This window comes from Convolutriloba macropyga, chromosome 10 (genome assembly GCF_964194025.1).
Source record: "Convolutriloba macropyga chromosome 10, txConMacr16.3, whole genome shotgun sequence".
Lineage (NCBI taxonomy): Eukaryota > Metazoa > Xenacoelomorpha > Acoela > Convolutidae > Convolutriloba > Convolutriloba macropyga.
In genome coordinates, this window is record NC_134477.1 from 59,351,064 (window position 1) to 59,373,458 (window position 22,395).

Sequence of the window (22,395 nt, forward strand, 5' to 3'; positions counted from 1 at the left end):
TTTCTTACTTTTTTTTCGTCTATTTTTGCAATCTTTTTTGATCAATTTTGACATTTGTTGGGGCTATTTTTGGCGTTTTTTCTATCATTTTGACGTTTTTTGGCTATTTGCTATTTTTGACGTTTTTTCAATCATTTTTGAGGTTCTTTTTGGCTAATTTTGACAATTTTCTTTGGCTGCTTTTGACACTTTTTCGGCTATTTGTGATGTTTTTTGGCTATTTTTGAGGTTTTATGCCTGCCAAGACTTGGATTAAGACTTGGCAAGTATTGGCTGAGACTCAGATTATGACTTGGCAAGTCTTGGCCGAGACTTGGTTTATAATTTGGCAAGTCCTGGTCAGGACTTGGATTAGGACTTGGCGAGTCTTGGCCAAGACTTGAATTAACACTTGGCAAATCTTGGCCAAGATTTTGATAAACACTTGGCGAGTCCTGGCCAAGACTTGGGTAGCACTTGCAAGTTGATTCCAAGGTCAAAGCCAACTTTTCGAAAAATTTCGAGTAAAAATCTTGAGTTCAAAAAAAAATTCACAACGTGCAACGGTTTTTACAATAATTTTAGACACTTTCTGGAATCTGATGCAGACTGATGCTAACTTATTCCAACTGATGTACATTGATGCCAGCGGACCCCGGAAGGTCAAATTCGGCTGTTTTCAGGTGTTTCTGGGCCGTTTTCAGCAATTTTTCAGCCGTTTCAGTCTCTAAAATACGCGAAATCCCCAGATTTCTGTACTTTTCAGATAAAAACAAATGTCGAACTTGAACCAAGGTAAAATTGTAACAAGGGGTGCGAATGTGATGGTCCCCATGATAGCACGAGGTTTTACACACGTTGCTTTATTTTTGACGTTTTTTTCGACAATTTTTGACTGTTTTTCCAAATATTTTTGGACGATTTCCCGACTATTTTTTACATATTTTTAGGCTATTTTTGACATTTTTCCGATCATTTCTGACTGTTTTTGGGCTATTTTTGATGGTTTTTCGGCTATTTTTGCATGTTTTTTCGATCATTTTTGACGTATCTTTCGGCTGTTTTTGACGGTTTTTTGGGCTATTTTTGGCGTTTTTTCTATCATTTTTGACGTTTTTTGGCTATTTTTGACGTTTTTTCAATCATTTTTGAGGTTCTTTTTGGCTATTTTTGACGATTTTCTTTGGCTGCTTTTGACACTTTTTCGGCTATTTGTGATTTTTTTTTGGCTATTTTTGAGGTTTTTTTGCCTGTCAAGACTTGGATTAAGACTTGGCAAGTATTGGCTGAGACTCGGATTATGACTTGGCAAGTCTGGGCCGAAACTTGGTATATAATTTGGCAAGTCTTGGTCAGGAGTTGAATTAGGACTTGGCGAGTCTTGGCCAAGACTTGAATTAAGACTTGGCAAATCTTGGCCAAGATTTTGATAAACACTTGGCGAGTCCTGGACAAGACTTGGGTAGCACTTGCAAGTTGATTCCAAGGTCAAAACCAACTTTTCAATAAATTTCGAGTAAAAATTTTGAATTCAAAAAAAATTTCGCAACGTGCAACGATTTTTACATTGATTTTAGACACTTTCTAGGGGGCCCCTGGAATCTGATGCAGACTGATGCCAACTTATTCCAACTGACGTCCATTGATGCCAGCGGACCCCGGAAGGTCAAATTCGGCCGTTTTCAGGGGTTTCTGGGTCGTTTTCAGCAATTTTTCAGCCGTTTCAGTCTCTAAAATACGCGAAATCGCCAGATTTCTGTACTTTTCAGATAAAAACAAATGTCGAACTTGAACCAAGGTAAAATTGTAACAAGGGGTGCTAATGTGAGGGTCCCCATGATAGCACGAGGTTCTACACACGTTGCTTTATTTTTGACGTTTTTTTCGACAATTTTTGACTATTTTCCAAATATTTTTGGACGATTTCCCGACTATTTTTGACATATTTTTAGGCTATTTTTGACATTTTTCCGATCATTTCTGACTGTTTTTGGCTACTTTTGATGGTTTCTTCGGCTATTTTTGCATGTTTTTTCGATCATTTTTGACGTATCTTTCGGCTGCTTTTGACGGTTTTTATGGCTATTTTTGCAAGTTTTTTTTATCATTTTTGACATTTTTTGGGTCTATTTTTCACGTTTTCCCGATCATTTGTTACGTTTTTCGGCTATTTTTGAAGGTTTTTTTTGGCTTTTTTTAGACTTTTTTTCGATCATTTTTGACGTATTTTTTTTGGCTATTTTTGACGCTTTTTCTGGCTATTTTTGCACGTCTTTTCGATCATTTTTGACGATTTTTGGCTATTTTGTCGTTTTTTTCGGTTATTTTTGACGTTTTTTCAATCATATTTGACGTTCTTTTTGGCTATTTTCGACGATTTTTTTTGCTGCTATTGACATTTTTTTGGCTTTTTGTGACGTTTTTTTCGGCTATTTTTGACGGTTTTTTTTTCCTGCCAAGACCTGGATTAAGACTTGGCAAGTAATGGCTGAGACTTGGAATAAGACTTGGCAAGTATTGGCTGAGACTTGGATTAAGACTTGGCAAGTGTTGGCTGAGACTTGGATTAAGACTTGGCAAGTATTGGCTGAGACTTGGATTAAGACTTGGCAAGTGTTGGCTGAGACTTGGATTAAGACTTGGCAAGTATTGGCTGAGACTTGGATTAAGACTTGGCAAGTATTGGCTGAGACTTGGATTAAGACTTGGCAAGTATTGGCTGAGACTTGGATTAAGACTTGGCAAGTATTGGCTGAGACTTGGATTAAGACTTGGCAAGTGTTGGCTGAGACTTGGATTAAGACTTGGCAAGTCTTGGCCAAGTCTGACAAGTCTTAAATGTGTTATCATCATATCTCTGAATCAGTACTGATACCTAGACTTGGAATAAGTGCTGATTCCCAGTCACTTGATTCCAAGTCACTAGTGGGTGACTCAGAGTGGCTATCACAAATTTTTAACTTGACGTTAACCTGGACTTTTTTAAGCGAGCATCTCGACTTTTTCTCGACAAAAATCGAATGCTCTAATTTGGTTCTGGTATATAATTTTGTGTCACAGTTTCTCTAGACGCAGAATTTCATAGTCACCTAACCAAGCTTAAAACACGAAACGCGCACGTTTTAAAATGACGAAAGTTAACGGAAGTCAACTTGTGGCTAAGTAGCAACTTCTGGCATTTTGACTTTTGGCACTGCAGACTTTCGGCATTTTAAAATGTGCACGTGAGTGTTTTAATGTTCACTTCTTTTAATTTAGGCAAGACTTCATTAAACTAGACACAGCCAAACCTCCAGTCCATCGCCCAATTGAGTCCCTGGAGTTCGGTCCAGAACCGCCCGGAACCCAGCGAGTGTCCACTTACAAAGACCAGTACCCTCAGTTCTTAGCATACCAGAAGAGACAGGCTATTCCTACTAAGGGCAGTCACTGGATTAACAAACCCACTAATTTGTTATCGGAGAGAACTACTAGTTATGAGCGTAAGTTTTCTGAGATCCCCCCCCCCCCCAGCACCAGCCCCGTCCTCCCCTACTCTCGGCCCTCGGCTCTACCATGCAACTTTTAAACTTTTTACAGCATATTTTGCACGTCTTGATATCAACTGGGTTATAAAAAATCGGCTAAATTTTTATAGGAGAAGACTAAATGGTTATGAACGCCCCCCCCCCCCCCCCCCCCCACCACCATCACCTCTCCCGTCTTCCATCCTCTCGGACCCCTCTCGGTTGGGGTTATTTGGTAAAATTTGAATTTCCTAACAACCTTAAAAAAATGATCGCGATAACAGCCAAAACTATGTTTTGAAAACCAAAGTTTAATTTTGATAAGAGTACAATTTGACGTTCATGAGACAAATTTAGTATTTTGGAGTTGAGTATAGTTTGAAAGTAGGTCTGGAATTGTTCATTAGGTGACTTTAACCCACATTTTGGGGACTCACGACGAACCCTTATGCGAAACGATTTTCCCTACCAAGACCCCGATGTGAAATTTGCCCAGGAAACGACTACAAAAACCGACTTTCAATGGAATTCCGACTCGTACGAAGCGCCTCTGAAATCGGCTCGGCCGCAATACGTTGCAACAATTCCAGCTCCATTCGACAGCCAATCACATAACAGATTGACTTATGTTCCTCACGAATTACGTCATTACGAGGCGGCATTCGACGACTTATGTAATCCTCAAGTCGTGAAATTCGATGACGCAACTACGTCTCGTTCTCGAATTGGAACGCGACACGAAGGCGTAGGAATTGAACACATTTCCAAAAAAGGAAAAGGGCCTGCTTCGCCGAGAGTTCCGAGTGAGGTCGAAGCTCTTATTACGTCACGAACTGTCGGAAATTTAGAGTCGGCTGACGCGATTAGCAGTCGGCTTGAAGTCTTGAAGCAGAAAACTTCGGGAGGTCCAAATCCACCGAATTTTTCCACGACTTACAGGAGAGCATATATTCCTTCCAAAAAGTGAAAAACTTGCATCACGTGAAGAATCACGTGAAGGTCAAACTTTATTTCAAACATAATTAAAACGATTGCGGATAAGTGCCTTCAATTAATGGTTACTAATTAATATATTACTAAATAATTAACAAAAATAACAGATCTACAAAATCTTCCAAAAAAATCGGTCTGTTTACTATGATTATGGATGTTAGTAATGTTAAAAGGTGATTTATAGTTATTTAGCATGTTAGAAAGGTTTTTTTCACCCCGATTCATTTAAACCCTCTATAATTTCACCCCTCTATCATTTGCAGTCGGGCATGTTTTGCAATAACTAAGCGGATATGTTGATCCCATGTCCCATTATGATATTTTCATATTAAGTCCCGCGGGCCGCTAAGGCATGGCCAAGTGATTATAATTTATTTTAGTAATTATTTTACTAATTTAATAGTCCCAATTTTATAAAAGAATTTTATGAAAGATCCCAATTTTTAATCGATTAGTCCCAATTTTATATGAAATCGGGGTGAAAAGATAGAGGGGTGAATAAAAGCGGGACACCGTTAGAAATACAAAAATGCTTGAGTGAAGCAAAATTTTTGATGTCTCAGGCTGGAAGTTTTCTAAAATTTATGCAATAAATGCGCTATAAATGCGGTGAAAAATGAAAATTTCGGAGAATTCTCAAAATTTCAGCGGATTTCAGCGCATTGACGACAATTCTACATAATTTCAGTCCATATCTTACAAAAAAAATGCGCTGAAACGGCGCCGACATCTCGACCCGGGTGACTTAAACTTTATTTTTAAACATAAGCTTTGAGTTTTTGTGCTCACTAAAGTTAAATTTGATCACAATTTAACATCGACCAATTCGTCTAAAGATTTGATCTGCTGGTCGAAAGCCGCTCGCATTTTGAGCACCTCACAGAACATCTTTTTCGCATTGTGATTGTCAATTTTGAGTTTGTTGAAATCGGATTCCTTGAGCGAGTTGATCTTCTCGTAAGTGTAGCCTCTTGTTATCATTGTGGGGTAGAGTTCGCCTAAAATGGAATCTTTCATTTATTTGAGAGAGCCTCTCCCTCTGAACTGAGAGCCTCCCAATTACCTGTCGGCGCTCAGCTGTAATGCCGATCTCTTATTTCGTGTTTTCCTACTTTTAACTCTGTGAATCGAGTTTATGAAAATTTAAAGGGGTCATAACTATATAGGTTATAAACCAAAGTCCACAATCTGAAAAATTTGAATTTGAGCACATGAAAGTATGGTCAGGCGCTTTTTTTCACACGCACAAAAAATACGCTTCTAAGTTAAGTTCTAAATTCTAAATTACGCGAAAAACCGAAATGTGAACGTGGACGATTTCAGGTTGAAAGGATGCCTGGGTCGAGCTGGACAGGCCGAAGTGACCTCTGATAAGACGATCTTCGAGCGCACACATGTTCCCGGTGCGCTCGAATTACATGGTCTGGAAAAAGCTTCGAGCGCACTTTAGTCTGGACAATGGTCTGGAACTTGTCTGATCGGAGGTCACTTCGGTCTGGGACGGTCTGATCAGAGGCAATTTTGAGCGCGACATAAACCTGGGTGTGCACATAACAATTTCTCTCTGGTACCCCGGATTTGAGTGTCAAAATAGTTCGGCGCTTGTGAAGACGATATCATTAATAAGCACGGCTGAATTATATTAAATTCAAATTAAGTTTTAAGTTCCCGAATGCCCAGAGCGGGAACAGACTGGCCTATATCTGGCTTATATCTGGCCAGCATCTATGCCCTGTATCTGGACAAACAATTGAGATTTTACTGGCTGCACAAGTTCTCGCGTCAAAACAATGACATGAACGGAAAAAGTGACTCAATTATGAAAATAAGGAAAATATTAAAAGGTAGATACAAACATATAGGAAAACCCTGCAGAAAATGAAAGATTTCCTGAAATCTCAAAAAGAGGTCAAGGGAAATATGTCCAAGATTGACAGATTACGAGAAAAAATTGTTGATATCAGCGACGTTCTGAGTTAAAAATTCACAAAAAAATTCTAGAAAAAATGGCCAAAAACAAATGAACCAATTTTAGGGTTCCTGTAACCGCGTTAAAACTGTTCTATTCAATTTCGAGTTCTTTTATAATATTATAAAAATTTTAAGGTCATTTTAGAGGTGTCACCCAATGAGAGGGGACCTTCGTTTTTGTAAGTATTGTCTCACCCAACGAGCAGGGAGATCGTAAATAGTTTAATGAAGATTGAAAAGAGAAGAATTTTTAAATTTAAGGAGAACAAGACTGATGGTATTAAAAAGTGCAAATAGAAAAAAAAATATACACATTTATGAATGAGAAACTGAGAAAGTGACACCAAACATAGTATAAAATGAAATGTTCACTTTTTATCAAAAAATTAAACCCACAGTTTTAGCTCAGGAAGCTAAGAACACTGGAAAACTTTCGAAAATACTTTATCTTCCTGTGGTTGCAATTCTTTTAAACAAAGCAAAAATTGAAAGCACAAAATTGTCATCAAAATTAAAACAAGTAGGAAGTGGACTGGGTAGTTCTTATCTTGTGAGCTTTGTATTTCAACACGCATATGTGAATCTGAATACGCATTGCAAAGGGGCGATTTGATTTTGCAAGCAATTTTGAAGGCACCTTTAAACAGAACTTAATTAGGAAGTGCACGTTAAAACAAAATTTACACGTTTGAATACAACTTCATTTCAATATATTCGATTACTAATGAAGTTCTGCTTCAACGCTTTTTTCGCTTATGTATAGCTTTTTGAATCCAAACGGAAACAAACTTGTCGTTGTGAAAGTTACAATTCTTGTGACTTTGTTAGGGCACGCGGTAATTCTTGGTTTCAATTTTGTTGAGACCTTGAAAGTTCTTTTGACCTTGAACACTTCCCGGCCTCCTTGAACTCGTTCAATTGTGACATCTGTGGGCTTCCTTTGTTATTATCTTGCAAGTACAGTTGAGGGTACAAAGAAGATGATTTTGTTGAAACTGACAACTTGGTTTTTGTGAAAATTGTCAGAAATGATATCAATTTCATATAAAACTGATTCGGTACATATTTTCGATGGTGTGATCAAACGAATTGGGAATCCTTGGGTGTTTCTCAAAGTTTAATCATTTAATTTGCTCCACGATCTTCTGATTCTTCTCGATGAAGGGGTATGAGGCGACTGACTGGTCTGATGTAAACTCCAGTTTGTGTTTTCACCTGAACAACACGAACAATGTTGTCATTACCGTCGAATGTCTGTATTATAGAAGCAAGCGGCCAGCACATTGGGGGAGTGTTGTCTTCTTTGATGATCACAATATTGTCCACTGTTTGTTGTACGTTTTCTGTCCTCCATTTGTTCAGCTGCTGCAATGAAGAAAAGTGTTCGACACTCCATTTCTTCCAGAACTGACGAATCATTTTTTCTATGTTTCTCCAATGTCGTGACAAGGTGTTCTTCCTTGGTGAAGATGGCTGGGGTGTAGCTGTGATATGTCTTCCGATGATGAAATGTCCAGGAGTTAAAGCTAGGGGTTTGATGTCGGTTGATGGCGCTGTTAGAGGGCGAGAATTGAGGATGGCCTCAATTTGTGTCAGGAGAGTTGCGAAATCACTGGTTGATAACTTAGTCGATCCAACCTTTCTGTAAAGCTGGAGCTTCATAGATTTAACAGCAGCTTCCCACAGTCCTCCAAAATGTGGCGTCCTGGGAGGTATTGTAAACCAATCAATGTGATTTTGGCTCAGAAAATTGTTAATGAGATCCCTGAACTCTTCATCTCGAAGAAGTTGCCTGAATTCGAGTTCTCCTCGGGCTCCAATGAATGTTGTAGAATTTTCACTGTAGATTGCTTGGGGAGTACCGCGTCTTCCTGTGAATCTCTTGAGGGTATCGAGGCAATCTTCTTTGGTTAGATTTTCCACTGGCTCTAAGTGTATCGCCTTTGTGGTGAAACAAATGAATATAACTGCGTATGATTTTTGCAGTTTCTGTGAAGAATCTTTGGTATAAAACGGCCCGCTATAGTCCGTCCCAGTGAACTGGAAGGCAAAAGATCCAACTATTTGTTCTGCTGGCAGATCTCCCATTAATGGCTGGCGTATGCGGGCGTCAAATCGTATGCAGTGCCTGCAGTTGTGAATGACTTTCTTAACACTGGCGATTCCTCTAGGAGTCCAAACTGTTTGTCGGAGGGCAAAAAGGGTCATCTGGGGTCCACTGTGAAGGTTTTGTCAAATGACTTTCTCGGATGAGTAACTCGGCTAGTGGAGATGTTTTTGGAATGATTATGAGGAACTTTTTTTCCACGCTATACGGGGAATTTGCAAGACAACCATCAACGCGGATGACGTTGTTGTCTTCGTCGAAAAATGGGGCGAGGCTGAGTAGATGACTGTTTTTCTTGATACGCTTGCTGGATGATCCAACTGGTAGGTTTGAAGTTGAGTCTTCTGGTGTTGTTGATCCTTTTATATACCTGAACTCCGGCAGAAAGAGTTGTTGCATGATGCTGTAAAGGGCTATTCTCGCTGAGTGGAGATCTGATGGGGAAAGTTGATGACAAACACCAATTTGTCTTTTTGCTGTGATGTGTTGCTTCTTCATCCCAACTGTTGATAGAAGGCTTGTTGGCGGCGATGAAAGACTTGATGATAAATCCGTCTGTAGCTCGTAAACAGATTCGTTCTGTGATTTGTGCTCCATTGATTCTTATTGTTTTTGTTGCCCTTCATTTGGACGTTGTTCATCGAAGAGCTGATGCTGTTTATTTGGGTTAACAAAGCTGTTAAATTCATGATAATAGTCTGGTGTTGAAAGAAAATTGCAGGATGGTGGAACCAAGTCAGTCGGTGTTGACTGGATTTCAGTGGTTGTTTGCTGAAGTCTATTCAAACCTTGCGTAAATTGCTTTGCCTTTGACCCTGTGTGCTCGCCAGGGAGAGGGAGCTGCGGGCACAAATCTTCTGCTTCTTGACTGAGGTGATGGATGTTTGGCTGTAGGGATTGGTCTTTATGGCTGCTCTGAAGAAGGGGCTGTGGTTGTTGGGAATCGTTTCGATAGCAGATTTTCTGGCGATGAGATGCGACATGATTGTTGCTGGAGAAACACGGATCTTCGCATGGATTTACCTGCAGGTTGGTTACAACAGTTTTTCTGTGAAATTGTTTAAAGATTGGTCTCGGGGGTTCATCTTGTGTTGTAGATGCTGATGATCTTGGTCGTTGTCAGAAGACTTTAGTTGAACATTCCAGTGCGGCTTTTTGTCAGAAACTGCTTTTGGTTTTGGTTTTTGATACGTATTTGAAAGATCAATTGCAGGTAGCGACTGACTGTGATTGTTGCTTGACCTTCTCTTTTTTTCTTGCTTGTAGTTGTTGAGTGAATAGATTAACGTAAGCGAAGACTATTACAAGTTAATCTAATATTCTGTTGTCTTGCTGCTGATGCTGCGTTACTAGAGACAGTTGGGCTTATGAGTTTACTTCGCCTAAAGCGTCAGCTGAGGCGTAGCAGAGAGGTGTAACATCCAATGAAGGCCAAAACTGCTCGTCTTGACGCAACCAATTGGGTCCTTTCCACCAAAGTTGGTGATTAGGAAGTTTGTCGGCTGAAATTCCTTGTGATGCGCAATCAGCTGGATTGTCTTCTGTTGGTACAAACTTCCAATTTTCTGATGGAATGATGATCTGAATCTTGGAAACTCGGTTAGCAACGAAAGTCTTCCATTTCCTAAGTATATCCTTAATCCAGGGGAGGGACACCTGTGAATCGGTCCGAGCAAAGACTTTGGGGTTGGGAAAACGGCTGTCATTGATGGCTTTTTTCACTGCTTGAGACAATTGCGCTCCAAGAAGTGCTGCACAGAGTTCTAAACGCGGGACACATAAAGTTTTGATTGGGGCAACGCTTGTTTTGGCTGTTATCACTTGTGTGTGCACTCGGTCGTCCATTTGCTCTCGCACGTAGACAACTGCGGCATACGCTGTGGTTGAGGCGTCACAAAACACATGAAGCTCCAAAGATGACGAAAAAAGTGCTGCAAAAACTCATCGTTCAAGTTTGATCCTTTCCACTTCTCTGAGTCGATGCCGAAATCTTCCGTATTGTTCTAGGATGTTTAACGATAGGAATTGGTCCCAGGTCAACTTGTTCATCCAAAGAATTTGCAAGAAGGATTTCAACAAAATGGTTGTTGGTGACAATCATCCGAGTGGGTCAAACAACCTTGTGACTTCCGATAACATTTTTCTCTTTGTGTTGCGAAATTCTTTGTCCAGATAAACTGTGAAGGCGAAACGATCTGGAACAGGGCTCCCCTTTATGCCAAGGGTTTTGACTGTGTAGTTGTCACTGTTGATTATCATTTTGTCTGAGGTTTCGCAAAAACTGGAAGGCAATCGCTCAACAAGTGATGAAACGCTTTATGTTCATTTTCGTATATCAAAACAAGCTGTTTTCAGTGTTCCAATTATTTTGTCCTGAAGTTGAGCGGCGTGTTCTACATCTGAGGCTCCCGTGCTCTAAATCGTCCACATACATGTCATCATTGATTGCAAGGCGGAGGTTGCTGTTGGTGCAACTGTTTGCTAAGGCTTTGAGAGGTCTAACTGAGTGGTACGAAGATGATGCTATTCCATAGGTCACTCTTGTCATTCTGTATGTTTTCAGTTCTGTGTCATTTGGATTTTTCCATAAAACCCTGTGAAATCCTTGTCTTCATCGTCGATTTGAACTTATCGGTACATCTTGGCAATGTCGGCAGAAAGTGCTACTTGATGAAACCGAAAACGAATCAGAATTCCAAACAGGTCCTATTGAAGTTGAGGTCCAACCATGAGACGGTCGTTTAAAGATACTCCGCTCGCTGACTTAGTGACTTAGCTGAGATAACGAATATGACTCTGTGTTTAGTTGTGCTGCAAGCGTCTTTGATGACACAATGGTGTGGCAAGTAGAAACAGTTTGTTGCGGGCACATGAATTTTATTCCTGGGAACTTCTTTCATGTGTCCAAGTTGAATGAAATTCTGAATGAACTGACTATATCTGTTGTATAAATCTGGTTGTTTCTCCAGTTGGAAGATGAAGCTCCGTAGTCTTCTTTTCGCTTGATGGTTTGTGTCACCCAGGGGTTTGGAGTCTTCTTTGAAAGGGAGTCTCACAACAAATCTTCCCTCTGAGTTGCGTCGGGTGGTACTTTTGAAGTGATCTTCGCATTTCTGTTCTTCTGATGTCCACAGTGTTGCTGTCGGAATTTCTTCAATCACCCAGAATTGCTGTAAATGGTCTGTTTCAGAACAAATAAAAAAGACTGAAGTTGAGTACTCTTCTTTTCAAGTTGGCTCTCGCGTCCAATCACGAGCCAACCGAAACAAGATAGGCGGCAGTCAATTGGCTTTTAAGGTTTCTTCATTCTGTTGTCTCCAATCGTGATCTCTTTATAGTGTCCTGCTCCAATTATCAAGTCTATGGTGGATAGCTGTTTGAAGCTTGGGTCCGCAAGATTGAGGTCCTGAAGTTTTGTCCAACTGCTGACATTTACATGACGCGAAGGCAGATTGCTGGTCAATTTTGCTAAGACAGTTGCTCTGATGCGGATGAAGTCTTCATCCTTCGTTTTCAGAATCAAGTTAATGATCTTTTGCGGCTGTTGACTTCTTGAACTCCGAGCCCAAAAACTCGGCCGTCGGCTTTTCCTTTTTTCAATCCAAGGCGTTGTACTGCATGCGTTGTTTTGGGATCCAGAGTCTAGAATGGCTCTGATATCAGTTCTTTTTCCGTTGTTGTCAACTGAAACAATTGCGGTGGGAAGAAATACTTCCTCTTCTTTTTCTTCATTTTGCGACTGTGCTGCGGCTGTAAAATTTTCTTTGCTTTTGTTGACTGTTTTCGATGCTTGATTGCTTGCTTCTTGTGGTGACGTACTGCTAGTTGTAACCGTTGGCGCTGATGAAGCTCTCCTCGATGTGTTATTGGCTTCCAAATGCAAAAGACTGTAGTGCTTTCATTTGCATTTCTTACAAGTTAAACCGTTGCATTGTTCACTTCGATGTCCGGGCGTAGGCAGTTGAAGCAAAGTGTTTTTGTCTTGATCAACTGAGCTCGGTCCTGTACTGCAAGTGCTTTGAAACTTTATCATTGATAAATTGTGTGGTTTTAGTCGCAACATTCACACGTTGTAGTCGCTGATGTGGCTATATGTGAATGGAATCTTCGAAGTTGTGGGCTGCTGGTGGGCTTCTTGTCAATGGCTGATAATGACTGCTGTATGGCTGCTTCTAGGGCGCGTGTTCTTTCTTCCATGAAGTTCTTCAAATCAAGATAGCGTTGGGGATTTCTTCCTTGTGATGAAAGGTCCCAACATTTTCTCGTTTCGGCGGACAATTTCTCTGCAATGAGGTACACGACAAAGATGTCCTGATCGTCCACGGGCTGTCCAAGGTTGCTGAGCGCTAATCTGTGTAGAAAAAGAGATTTTTGAACAAATATTGTTTACTACAATTAACGTTTTTGATAAACCGTTACTTAGTCTTTTTTTAAAACTAAACAGTATAATCAAAATTAAAGGGAAGATTGCATTACAATTTGTATACATATTTGTTCTACGTTCTAAATCTCAAGTTTCTAATTATTTTTTAGTGTGACAACTGTTTATCGGGATCCAATACTGAAACTGTCTTTCATACCGTGATCTAGTTAATTCGCTCACAAAAGAATATAAAGAAAAAAAAGCTCAAATTTGTTGTTGTCTTAACCTCTGCATGAAAAAAGCTACGTGAATTTGTTTTCAAATGTTTTTGACGTCAAGTGTCCAGGTGTTTTTCCGTGAATTTGAGTAGCGAAATCGGTTCAAAAATCTTTAGTCTATTCGAAGCACAAAATCAGAGGCGACAGAATTTGGTTCATGATTTTGCAGTTATTTACATCTTTAAGCTCCTGCATTTTAACAATCCTCTGGCCTGAATCTTGAAAAAACATAATTAGGTAATGAATAGGAGTTATTAAAAAATACTCTGAGGCGAAACAACCCAATTTTGTTGTTACTTACAATAATGATAGACGTAATTGAATTTATTATATTGTGTCACTTTTTTGGGGCTCTTTTTCGGTGTTAATTTTTAAAATGAAATTAATTTTTGGGAATTGGTGCACGCTATTTAAATTTGAGGATGTATTCTCACCCCTCCCCTAGCTTAGTGATCAAATTAATGTTAGACCCCACAAACGCAGGTGCTTTTTTTTACATAGTAACGTTCTATATAACATTATAAAATTTTAAAGTCGGGCTGGAGGCCTAAAAAGCGCAAAGGGGAAGGGGCAGAATAGATGCAAATTTAGTTCTGTAAAGTGCGTTCATGTTCTGATTCTGCGTGACTATAGAAATTTTAGAGACTTAAGTTTTAAACAGTTCCACTATTATGTAAACATAAAATACGCTTGAGAGAAAAAATAGAAGAACTGTTATGGGGTCTACGCTGGTGGAACAACTGTGAAAATGGATCAGTACTGGATTCGAACCAGCATCTCCTACTTTCAAGCCTAGTGTGCTACCCATGTACACCAACTGGTTTTAAGCTTTCAGACTTGGACATGTCTTATAACGCGTTCTCACGTTCTTTCTTGTTCTTCAAGGCTTCATTTATCTAGTCAAGTATAAAGTGAACAAGCAGAACTTCTTGTCAAGTTTATCCTATGCACAATTTACATTAGGTTGTTCTCTCTCAACGTTCTAACAAGAAACGTATAACCTTAAAAAGTCGACATATTATAAAACCTAAGGTTGCTCCTTGTATTATATAAACGTGGTAACATTCTATCGAAAAAACAAACAATTAAATCCTGGTAAAAAAGATTGGTGCAAAATGACATTCGGATGGTAATGCACTAAACGGATCTATTCTGTTTTGCCCCCCCCCGCAGCTTAGTGGGCTTATATATTTTACGCCCCCAGGCGCACGTTCTATACTTTTACATAGTAACGTGCTATATAACAACATAATTTGTCACTGGGGGCGCAAAAAACACTGGGGGGCTGAAACAGAATAAATCCCACTAAACATACCTAGTCCATAAGAATCCAGAAAGAATCGAAGTCGTTCGGAGTCGTCTGGATCTGTAATCTCTGGTTGCTCACAGTACGAGAAGGGGTCCTCTACGTCCAGGACAGAACTGCCAGGACTTAAATCCATGTTCTCAAAATTCTCGATCACTTCAAATTTACTCATGTTTTTTGGTTTTGCTTTTTAAGGGTAAATAAAATAGCCAAATTATAAATTTTTGTCTTAAATTTAAGTTTTTTTCAAAAGTAGAGGGTTAAACCCTGGCCTGCATTTCTTTTCATTTTTTCAATTTTCCATTGCTCTGATTTTTGCAACAAAGTGTCCTCTAATTTAATGAAAAACTATAGAAGAGAAAAAAATAGGAATTCTAATCAACTCTCGTTGCGAGTCCACTTTTGCATAACTTGCCGATGAAATAACTTGTTAGCGCTCGATTGGTACTAAAAATCCTAAACCACGGCGAATGCTTTTGGATTCTCGAGTCGAAAATAGAGGTTAATCTTGTAAGAGCTTGCGAGGTTCTTGCAAGATTCTTACAAGACGTTGTTAAATCTTACAAAATTCTTACAAGATTCTTACAAGATTCTTACAAAATTCTTACATGATTCTTACAAGATTCTTACAAGATTCTTACAAGATTCCTACACGATTCTTACAAGATTCTCACACGATTCTTACAAGATTCTTACAAAATTCTCACACGATTCTTAGAAAATTCTTATAAGATTCTTACAAGATTCTTACAAGATTCTTACAAGATTCTTTCATGATTCTTACAAGATTCTTACACGATTCTTACAAGATTCTCACACGATTCTTACAAGATTCTTACAAAATTCTCACACGATTCTTAGAAAATTCTTATAAGATTCTTACAAGATTCTTACAAGATTCTTACAAGATTCTTTCATGATTCTTACAAGATTCTTACACGATTCTTACAAGATTCTTACAAAATTCTCACACGATTCTTAGAAAATTCTTATAAGATTCTTACAAGATTCTTACAAGATTCTTACAAGATTCTTTCATGATTCTTACAAGATTCTTACACGATTCTTACAAGATTCTCACACGATTCTTACAAGATTCTTACAAGATTCTTACACGATTCTTAGAAGATTCTTATAAGATTCTTACAAGATTCTTAGAAGATTAACCTTTCCCTACAAGATTCTTACAAGATTTTTTTCTTTCAAGATACTTAGAAGACTATCTCGGTTATCTGTTTACGCCCTTCTTTTCTCGCCACTGTTGTTATATGAAGAGTGTCGAGAACAGAGTGGCAGAAAAAAAGACCAATCACCTGCTGTGTCTTAATTTATGCAACTTTTCTATGTCAGTCCTATAGAGTTTCAACGCTATCGAACGTTTTAAAGGTCAAAGTTCAAATTTGAAACATGCAGATATCTAGCAAAGCACTGCCCATTTGCACACCCGAGTTTTTCGAACGTTAGCTTGCGTTGCAAATTTATGGGACTTACTATAGCGTGTCCCATAAAGTTGAAATCAGCGAGCGTTTCAAAAGCCAGTTAGAGTTCAAAGTTCAAATTAAAAACAAGTAGAAAAAATTGATAAATGAAGGCTTACTGAAAAAACATCGACATTTAAATAAGCACATTGATGCTCAATTGCACGTTTTTGGCGTTTTTCGAACGTTCGCTTGTTTCAACTTTATGGGACAGACTATATAATCGCACCGAGAGTTGATTAAAAATTTTACCACAAGGCTGTTTTCGCAATCTCGAAGCTGTTTAACAACCCACAACTCGGTTTCGCCTCGGAGTTTTCTACTTTTTTGAGAGCGATAACAACCCTGTGGTTATATTCATTCCTGTTTTGTGTGGTTACTGCAAGTGAATCATTCGATGCTCTTTTTTTTCAAAACCAAAACCCTTTCCTGCCATGTCCGACTGGGGTGATCCAAAATCTATCTGGGAAAGTGACATGGCCAGCTCGTCTCCTCTGGGCGAATGACTACTTTTGGCGAACAAGTTACTCCCGCTGCTCGCGCTTAAGTTGCTAGTTGGCAAACTCAACTCCGAAAGTGACCTTTGAAATGACTGGGAAGGGGAGACGACACCCCACTCTTGGTTTTTCCTGACGAGGCTGAAAAAGAGACAGAATGATCCAGACAAAGGCTTTACACTCGGGCTGAGGTGCGATTCGTAATGGTAAGCCCAGGTTTGGTCGATAAAGTAAGCAAGAATTATGCACTGAGGTCCAAAAATTTAGTGATAATTCCGGTGCAGCTGTAACAACATTTCAGCACTGTTCAGCAATTTAGTAAACAAAAAAAAAATAAAATGCATATAAAGGACTACCAAAGAATGTGCATTAGTTGGGACTGAAGATGGAATTGAAACAATCTAATTGGCGCAAATGTAAACTCTATTAAGAAATGAAATAAAGGAGAGCGAATTTAAAAAAAAATTAGTTCTTTCCTGAAGTGATTGTTTCTCATTTCTCCTATTTTTGAAAGCACTTAAAGGAACTAATATTGTTATTGCACAGTCATATTAAACATTTAGGACTAAGGCGGAATTTCTAACAACGAAAATTAAAGATTTGCGCAAAAATAAATGTAAAAGATAGTAATAAATTTTCCAAAAATTCCTGAATTTAGTTTTTTTTTAAAAAAAGAAACTATAGCAGCGTCCTTTTAGTTTTTTTCACATTTGACGTTGACCGAAATTAGTGGTTGACTAGAACCCAGCGGGGGGCCGAAGTTTGATATATATCGGAAGCTTAAAAAACAATTACCAGATTATCATGTCAAGAAAACAAATTTTCCGTTTATCAGGGTAAGTTTTTTTCCTGTTGTTCTTGTCTCAAAAAACCAGATTTGGCCGGTATTGCATTTTTTTGCCAAAATCATTTCTTTATTTATTCATTTCTTATCAACTTTCTTTATATTTTCTACATTATGTATTCAAGTTTTAGTGTTTCAAGTTTAGCGAAAGTGCCCGAGAACTATACAAACGTAAGTTTTTTCATCTAGTTTTTCTGATATTTCCTTTTGTTAATTCATTAAAAGTTATAAAAAACACCATAACTTTTTCCCTAGAATCCAATACTTTGATACAGAGAGGCCCTAATGGGCTGGCACGCACGTTAGGTTGTTCAAAAGGTAGATGATGCATCAAGAAGATAAACAACAACTTCTAAATTTGTTTCGTATCTTCTTTTTCACAAGAAAAACTGTTTTTGTTATAATCTGTTATGAAAGCTGTTCAACAAGATAAAGTTTTTGCAAAACAAAAGTACCGAAATTCTGCTATTTCTCCAATTATGAAATTTAATATAGGATTTCCTAGAAAACTGAAAAAGAACATTGTTCTTCTCCTCTGTTTCCTCTTTAATAATTGTAAACGCCTCTTCAATTTTCCAATTATGCTTTTTAATCGTTTCGGTATTGAATAAAATGAAGATCTACTACCAACTCAATTTTAAACTGGGCAAAAATTGGCGCCAAGAAGAAAAAAGAACTTGAGAAGAGAAAAAACTTGTTCCTGTTTTTGTTTTTCCAAAAGTTGTTTTTATGAGGAAATTTTTGCATTGTTTTGCTTTCAAACAAAATTGTTTAATCTGCCGTAATCATAAATATAAAGTTTAATAAGATTTTTCATAACTATATAGCTATCATAATCGTATGAGTTAATATACCCCACACCAACCCCTCCTCCAATACTTTTCCTTTACACTTTTCCTTTTTTTCTTCCAGTTCTTAAACAGCTTCCCTTTTCAACTTTCAATAGACCTCTCAACTTTGCAAAATAGTTGTTGACGTACTCTATTAAATTATATTAATTAAAACTGACTAAGAGTCTAAAAATAAAACAGGTTGCCTATTATGATTCTTTTTTCTAATAAATTTGTCTTTGTATATATTTTGAGAATTTGAGAATTGAAAGTTTAGATAGCCTGCAAAGTTTTCAAATTTTTAGGCGGCTGAGGGTATATGGGACAGAATTACTTATAGTAAATAAAATGTCAGTGATAACTCGCTGCGCTTTTAAAAGTTTCAATTTTTTTCAAAATAAAGTGAAATGCATCATATCATGGGACAAGAATTCGTTTTGAGGCATTGATTCTTGATCAGCATTGATTCGTTTTGAAGCTCTGAATCATGATTGAAGAAGAAAATTCATAAAAAACATTCTATAATGACCAGACTAACATCTAATTTATTTAGTTAAGCTGAAGAAATCTTAATTTTAACATCATTATAGAGGGAGTGACACATCACAATAGTATTGTGCAACAATTTTAGATTGCAGCTGGTTTAGAGTTTTAATCTTTAAGTTTTGAAATTCCAATTTGGTTTTCTGTGTGCATAATGAGCCAATTTATGACATTTTACCAATTTTAGTTGAGGCAGTTTTTATTTTTATGAAGCTAATCAATCTCTTGTAAAGCGAGGTTTGAACGTGAGAGTGTGTTGTGTGTATTTCTGTCCTTGTGTTTGTGTGTGTGTGTGGGTGTGTGGGCATGAGGGTGTGTTGGTGTATAAAAAACCGGTATGTTACTGTAAAAATTGACCTAAACGATTCGACAGCGGGATTCGTGGTTTAGTTTGTTTTAGCTAAATTAATTAAGCTTTATATTTAAGTGATCTTACCTTATTTCTGACCTCAAAGTGTCTTCCTTGATATCAAAATAGTTTTGAAAAAGAATAAATTATACTTTATAAATGTAGTACTGATAACTGTTGAGAAAGAGCTCAACTAACTGGGTTTAAAGGCAGAAAAGTATTATTTGTTAATAGGCAAAGCAATAGGGCCCACAGAGCAAAATCACAATTACCTCTTGAAACACGCAAAAGCTTAATAAATTGTGTGCTATTTTTTGCTATAGAAAATAGGTTTACAATGCACAAGGACGGACAGGTCCTCATGACCCATTACTCGGTTTCCGAACTGGAGGAGGACGATGAGCTGGAAGAACGCGAGCGAGGCTTCCTTTTTATCTTCTGCGGTTTTGAAATCTGACTTCCCCTAAGTAACTGAGAATGAAGAGAGCGAAACTCACTCTGAACACCTCTGAGATGACGATATGTTTTCGAAAAAGACCCAGAGGCAGACACAGTGTCCGTATTCGCCCCAGTATTGTGGACTTTAGAAATTTTTGGTCGCTTAGTTTGTTTTTTCTTTAAAGTAAAAACCTCTGCGAAAAGCAGAAGACTTGCCGCCCGAGACTCGTCTAACATGTTAGTGAGCTTGAAAACGTGAGCTTTTATTTTGTCAAGGTCATCTGTGGTATCATAACGGTCACGTTCATTAGCCTCACGAGACTGTCGAAGCCTTATCAGCTGATCCCGAAGATTGTGGTTTCCAGTGGAAATGTCAACTGGGATCGCCACAAGATCCAGAGTATCTAGTAGAGGTCTGCGTCTTGCATTGTAAAGATCCTGAATGCGAACTTTTCCCTTATGGTAAAGTTCAACAAAACGCAACACTGCGTGCAGATTTGGTGAAAAGACTAAACCGATTAGCTGGATTGGGCAATTTCGCGGAGGACCAATAGCATGGCGTGTATTGCCTCCTTCTTGCGGGCTGGCTTGTGAACCCGAATTTGCTGTTACCGAAACCGTCGTCACGACTAGAATATTTTTGAATGGCGGACAAAAGATAACAGCCATTTCATCCGAAGACACAGATGAACAGACATCCGTTTGATGCTGATGAACTTGATGCTGTGATGGATTCTCTCTGAACACCAGCAATTGGTCCTTTGCCCCGTTTCCAGTTATGCCTGAATTTGACTGCAAGTCCATGATATCATTGAGCAGCCGAAATGCAGGAGAAGAAACAGCTGATAGCAAATCCGGGTCAAGAAGAATATCAGGGTCTGGAGAAGCAGGCGTTATGTTAACTGTTTCCGATTTGAGAGAAGTGCATATGAGCTGCTAATGATCGATGAGAAAATTTTAAATAAAGCAAAGAAATTTAGTATATTGGCTTTTTCAAAAACAAAACACTAGGTAAAACAAAGGATCAGCTGGAGTTTAAATACTTGTTGTATAGCGCGGAGAAGTTAATTGTGCTGACGGATAAATTGAAACAACTACAACAGTTCTGTTGTCGGGAGCGTCGTCAACGTCGTTTAAAAGTTGGTCCGGAATGGCAGGCGCAGATGCGTCTTTATTATGAAGCATTTTTGTTAAATGCGCGATAGGGTTGAGAAGCCAAAAGCTGTCCAGAAAGGAACTCCATGAGAAAGGAGTCTGAGCGCAAAAACAAGTTTCAATGTATAAAAAATTAACCCCATGATGTGCCAACGTTGTTAGCGTAACCACAGTGCACCTCTCGGCGTAATACCAACCATCGCTAGTAACAGATTGCAAATCAATCAAGTATTTCCATAATGCCAAATTTTCCAGTTCGTCAGAAACGCTGGGGTTAAAATGCATTAAACCGGATGAGAAAGTTGACTGCGGGACCAAGTTATAATTCTCGTCCCGAAATGGTGCGGCGCGAGTATTTTAAAACTCGAGCTTTAGCGCCTTGCCTTAAGTTTTTATAGAAAAAGAGACCAGCGGTATGTAATGAAGCTAAGTTATCACTAAAATCTAAGTGGCCGAAAACACTTAAAGACTTGGCGGACGAGCGACAGAATAATCATATCCCTAGTGCATCCAGATGCCTTCTGAAGTGCGGTACATGTAAGGTGCTATGAGATCACGAGCAGTTAACGTATAGTTGGATAAACAACCTGTGTAATCGGTTTCATGAAACGAATTTGCGTATCATTGCCCAAATTTACTGGAACTTCTTCCGTGCAGTATGGGAAATCCGCAATCCCCGCTTCAATTTTTGCACATTTGTGATAGTAAAAAACTGTATACATTTTTTTTACATGTATACCAACCATGGAGCCAGATCCTCATAAAAGATTTGGATAGTCCAAATTTGACACTAAAGAAATGTGTCCATTTAATATCATCTGACGCGTATTGCAAATTTCAATTTTGATGAAGTTCATAATTCGTTGCCGCGAATGATGCGCGTTGACATGCACAAACTCAATTTTAGTCCTATAGACTAAGTTTGGAATCGCATCTGTGTTGTAGTCTTTTTCCGGAAAATTGCTCTGTTATAGGTTCAATGACAAAATGAACACCAGAGTAGGTCGTTGGTCGAACTTTGTACGAGCATACGCTAACAGTGCTGCTCAAACAACAGAGTGTTCGAAAGATCAATACAAAAGACGCGGAATGAGCCTTGGAAGCAGTTTTTCCAATCAAGTACATGTATTCAGCAGATGAGAATTGAACGCCAAGATGCTCCATAAAAAACTCGAATATATATGTAATCAATCTTGCATTGGTCGTAGAAGTGTGGTAAACAAGTGATTGAGTCATATTGAAAATCAGATTGAATGTGGGTTTTTGCGTGTGTGGGTGTTTGTGTGGGTGTGTGTGGGTGTATGTGTGTGTGTATGTGTGTGTGCTTGTTGTGTGCCTGTGTTTGTGTTTTTGCGTTTTCTCGAGCGTGTGTGTGCGTGTGTATGTGTTGTGTTTGGTTGATCTTTGATCTCAACTTTAGTATTGGTCGCCAGTGAAAACGTTCGTGTCGACGCGGATGTGTTTTTTAGTCTAAACGAGTGTGCCCTTGTATTTCAGGTTGCTCACTCGTTTCGGACAATGCTTAAGAGTAAGCTCATAGCACTTCACTGACAGATGAGTGCTTTTCTGATTGAATTTTCAGAGATCACAGATTCATTAAACATAGCAAAATCAGAGAAGTGACATCTCATCCATGAAGCCCAAATTATCATTAATACACCAACAGAAAACCATGTTTTGGTAAAATTTTTTTATTGACTATAAAGATACACACAATGCAAATTCAATATATTTAATATATATATATATATATATATA

At 38.5% G+C, this 22,395-nt stretch overlaps 3 protein-coding genes across 3 annotated transcripts in view; 2 read left to right on the plus strand and 1 right to left on the minus strand.

Moving 5' to 3' along the window:
- Positions 1 to 4,595, plus strand: part of LOC142348099 (uncharacterized) — an 11,460-nt gene extending 6,865 nt beyond the window's left edge. The window contains exons 3-4 of the mRNA XM_075399263.1: positions 3,238 to 3,461; positions 3,893 to 4,595. Of these exons, the coding sequence (XP_075255378.1) occupies positions 3,238 to 3,461; positions 3,893 to 4,452 (784 nt within the window). The 3' untranslated portion in view covers positions 4,453 to 4,595. The remainder of the gene's footprint in view (positions 1 to 3,237; positions 3,462 to 3,892) is intronic.
- Positions 1 to 22,395, plus strand: part of LOC142348236 (uncharacterized) — a 223,240-nt gene that overhangs the window by 117,162 nt on the left and 83,683 nt on the right. The window lies entirely within an intron of this gene.
- Positions 5,000 to 22,395, minus strand: part of LOC142348773 (uncharacterized) — a 34,805-nt gene continuing 17,409 nt past the window's right edge. Inside the window, exons 7-9 of the mRNA XM_075400270.1 lie at positions 16,405 to 16,619; positions 14,513 to 14,659; positions 5,000 to 5,476 (exon numbers count right to left, since the gene is read on the minus strand). Coding sequence (XP_075256385.1) covers positions 5,283 to 5,476; positions 14,513 to 14,659; positions 16,405 to 16,619 — 556 coding nt within the window. The 3' untranslated portion in view covers positions 5,000 to 5,282. The remainder of the gene's footprint in view (positions 5,477 to 14,512; positions 14,660 to 16,404; positions 16,620 to 22,395) is intronic.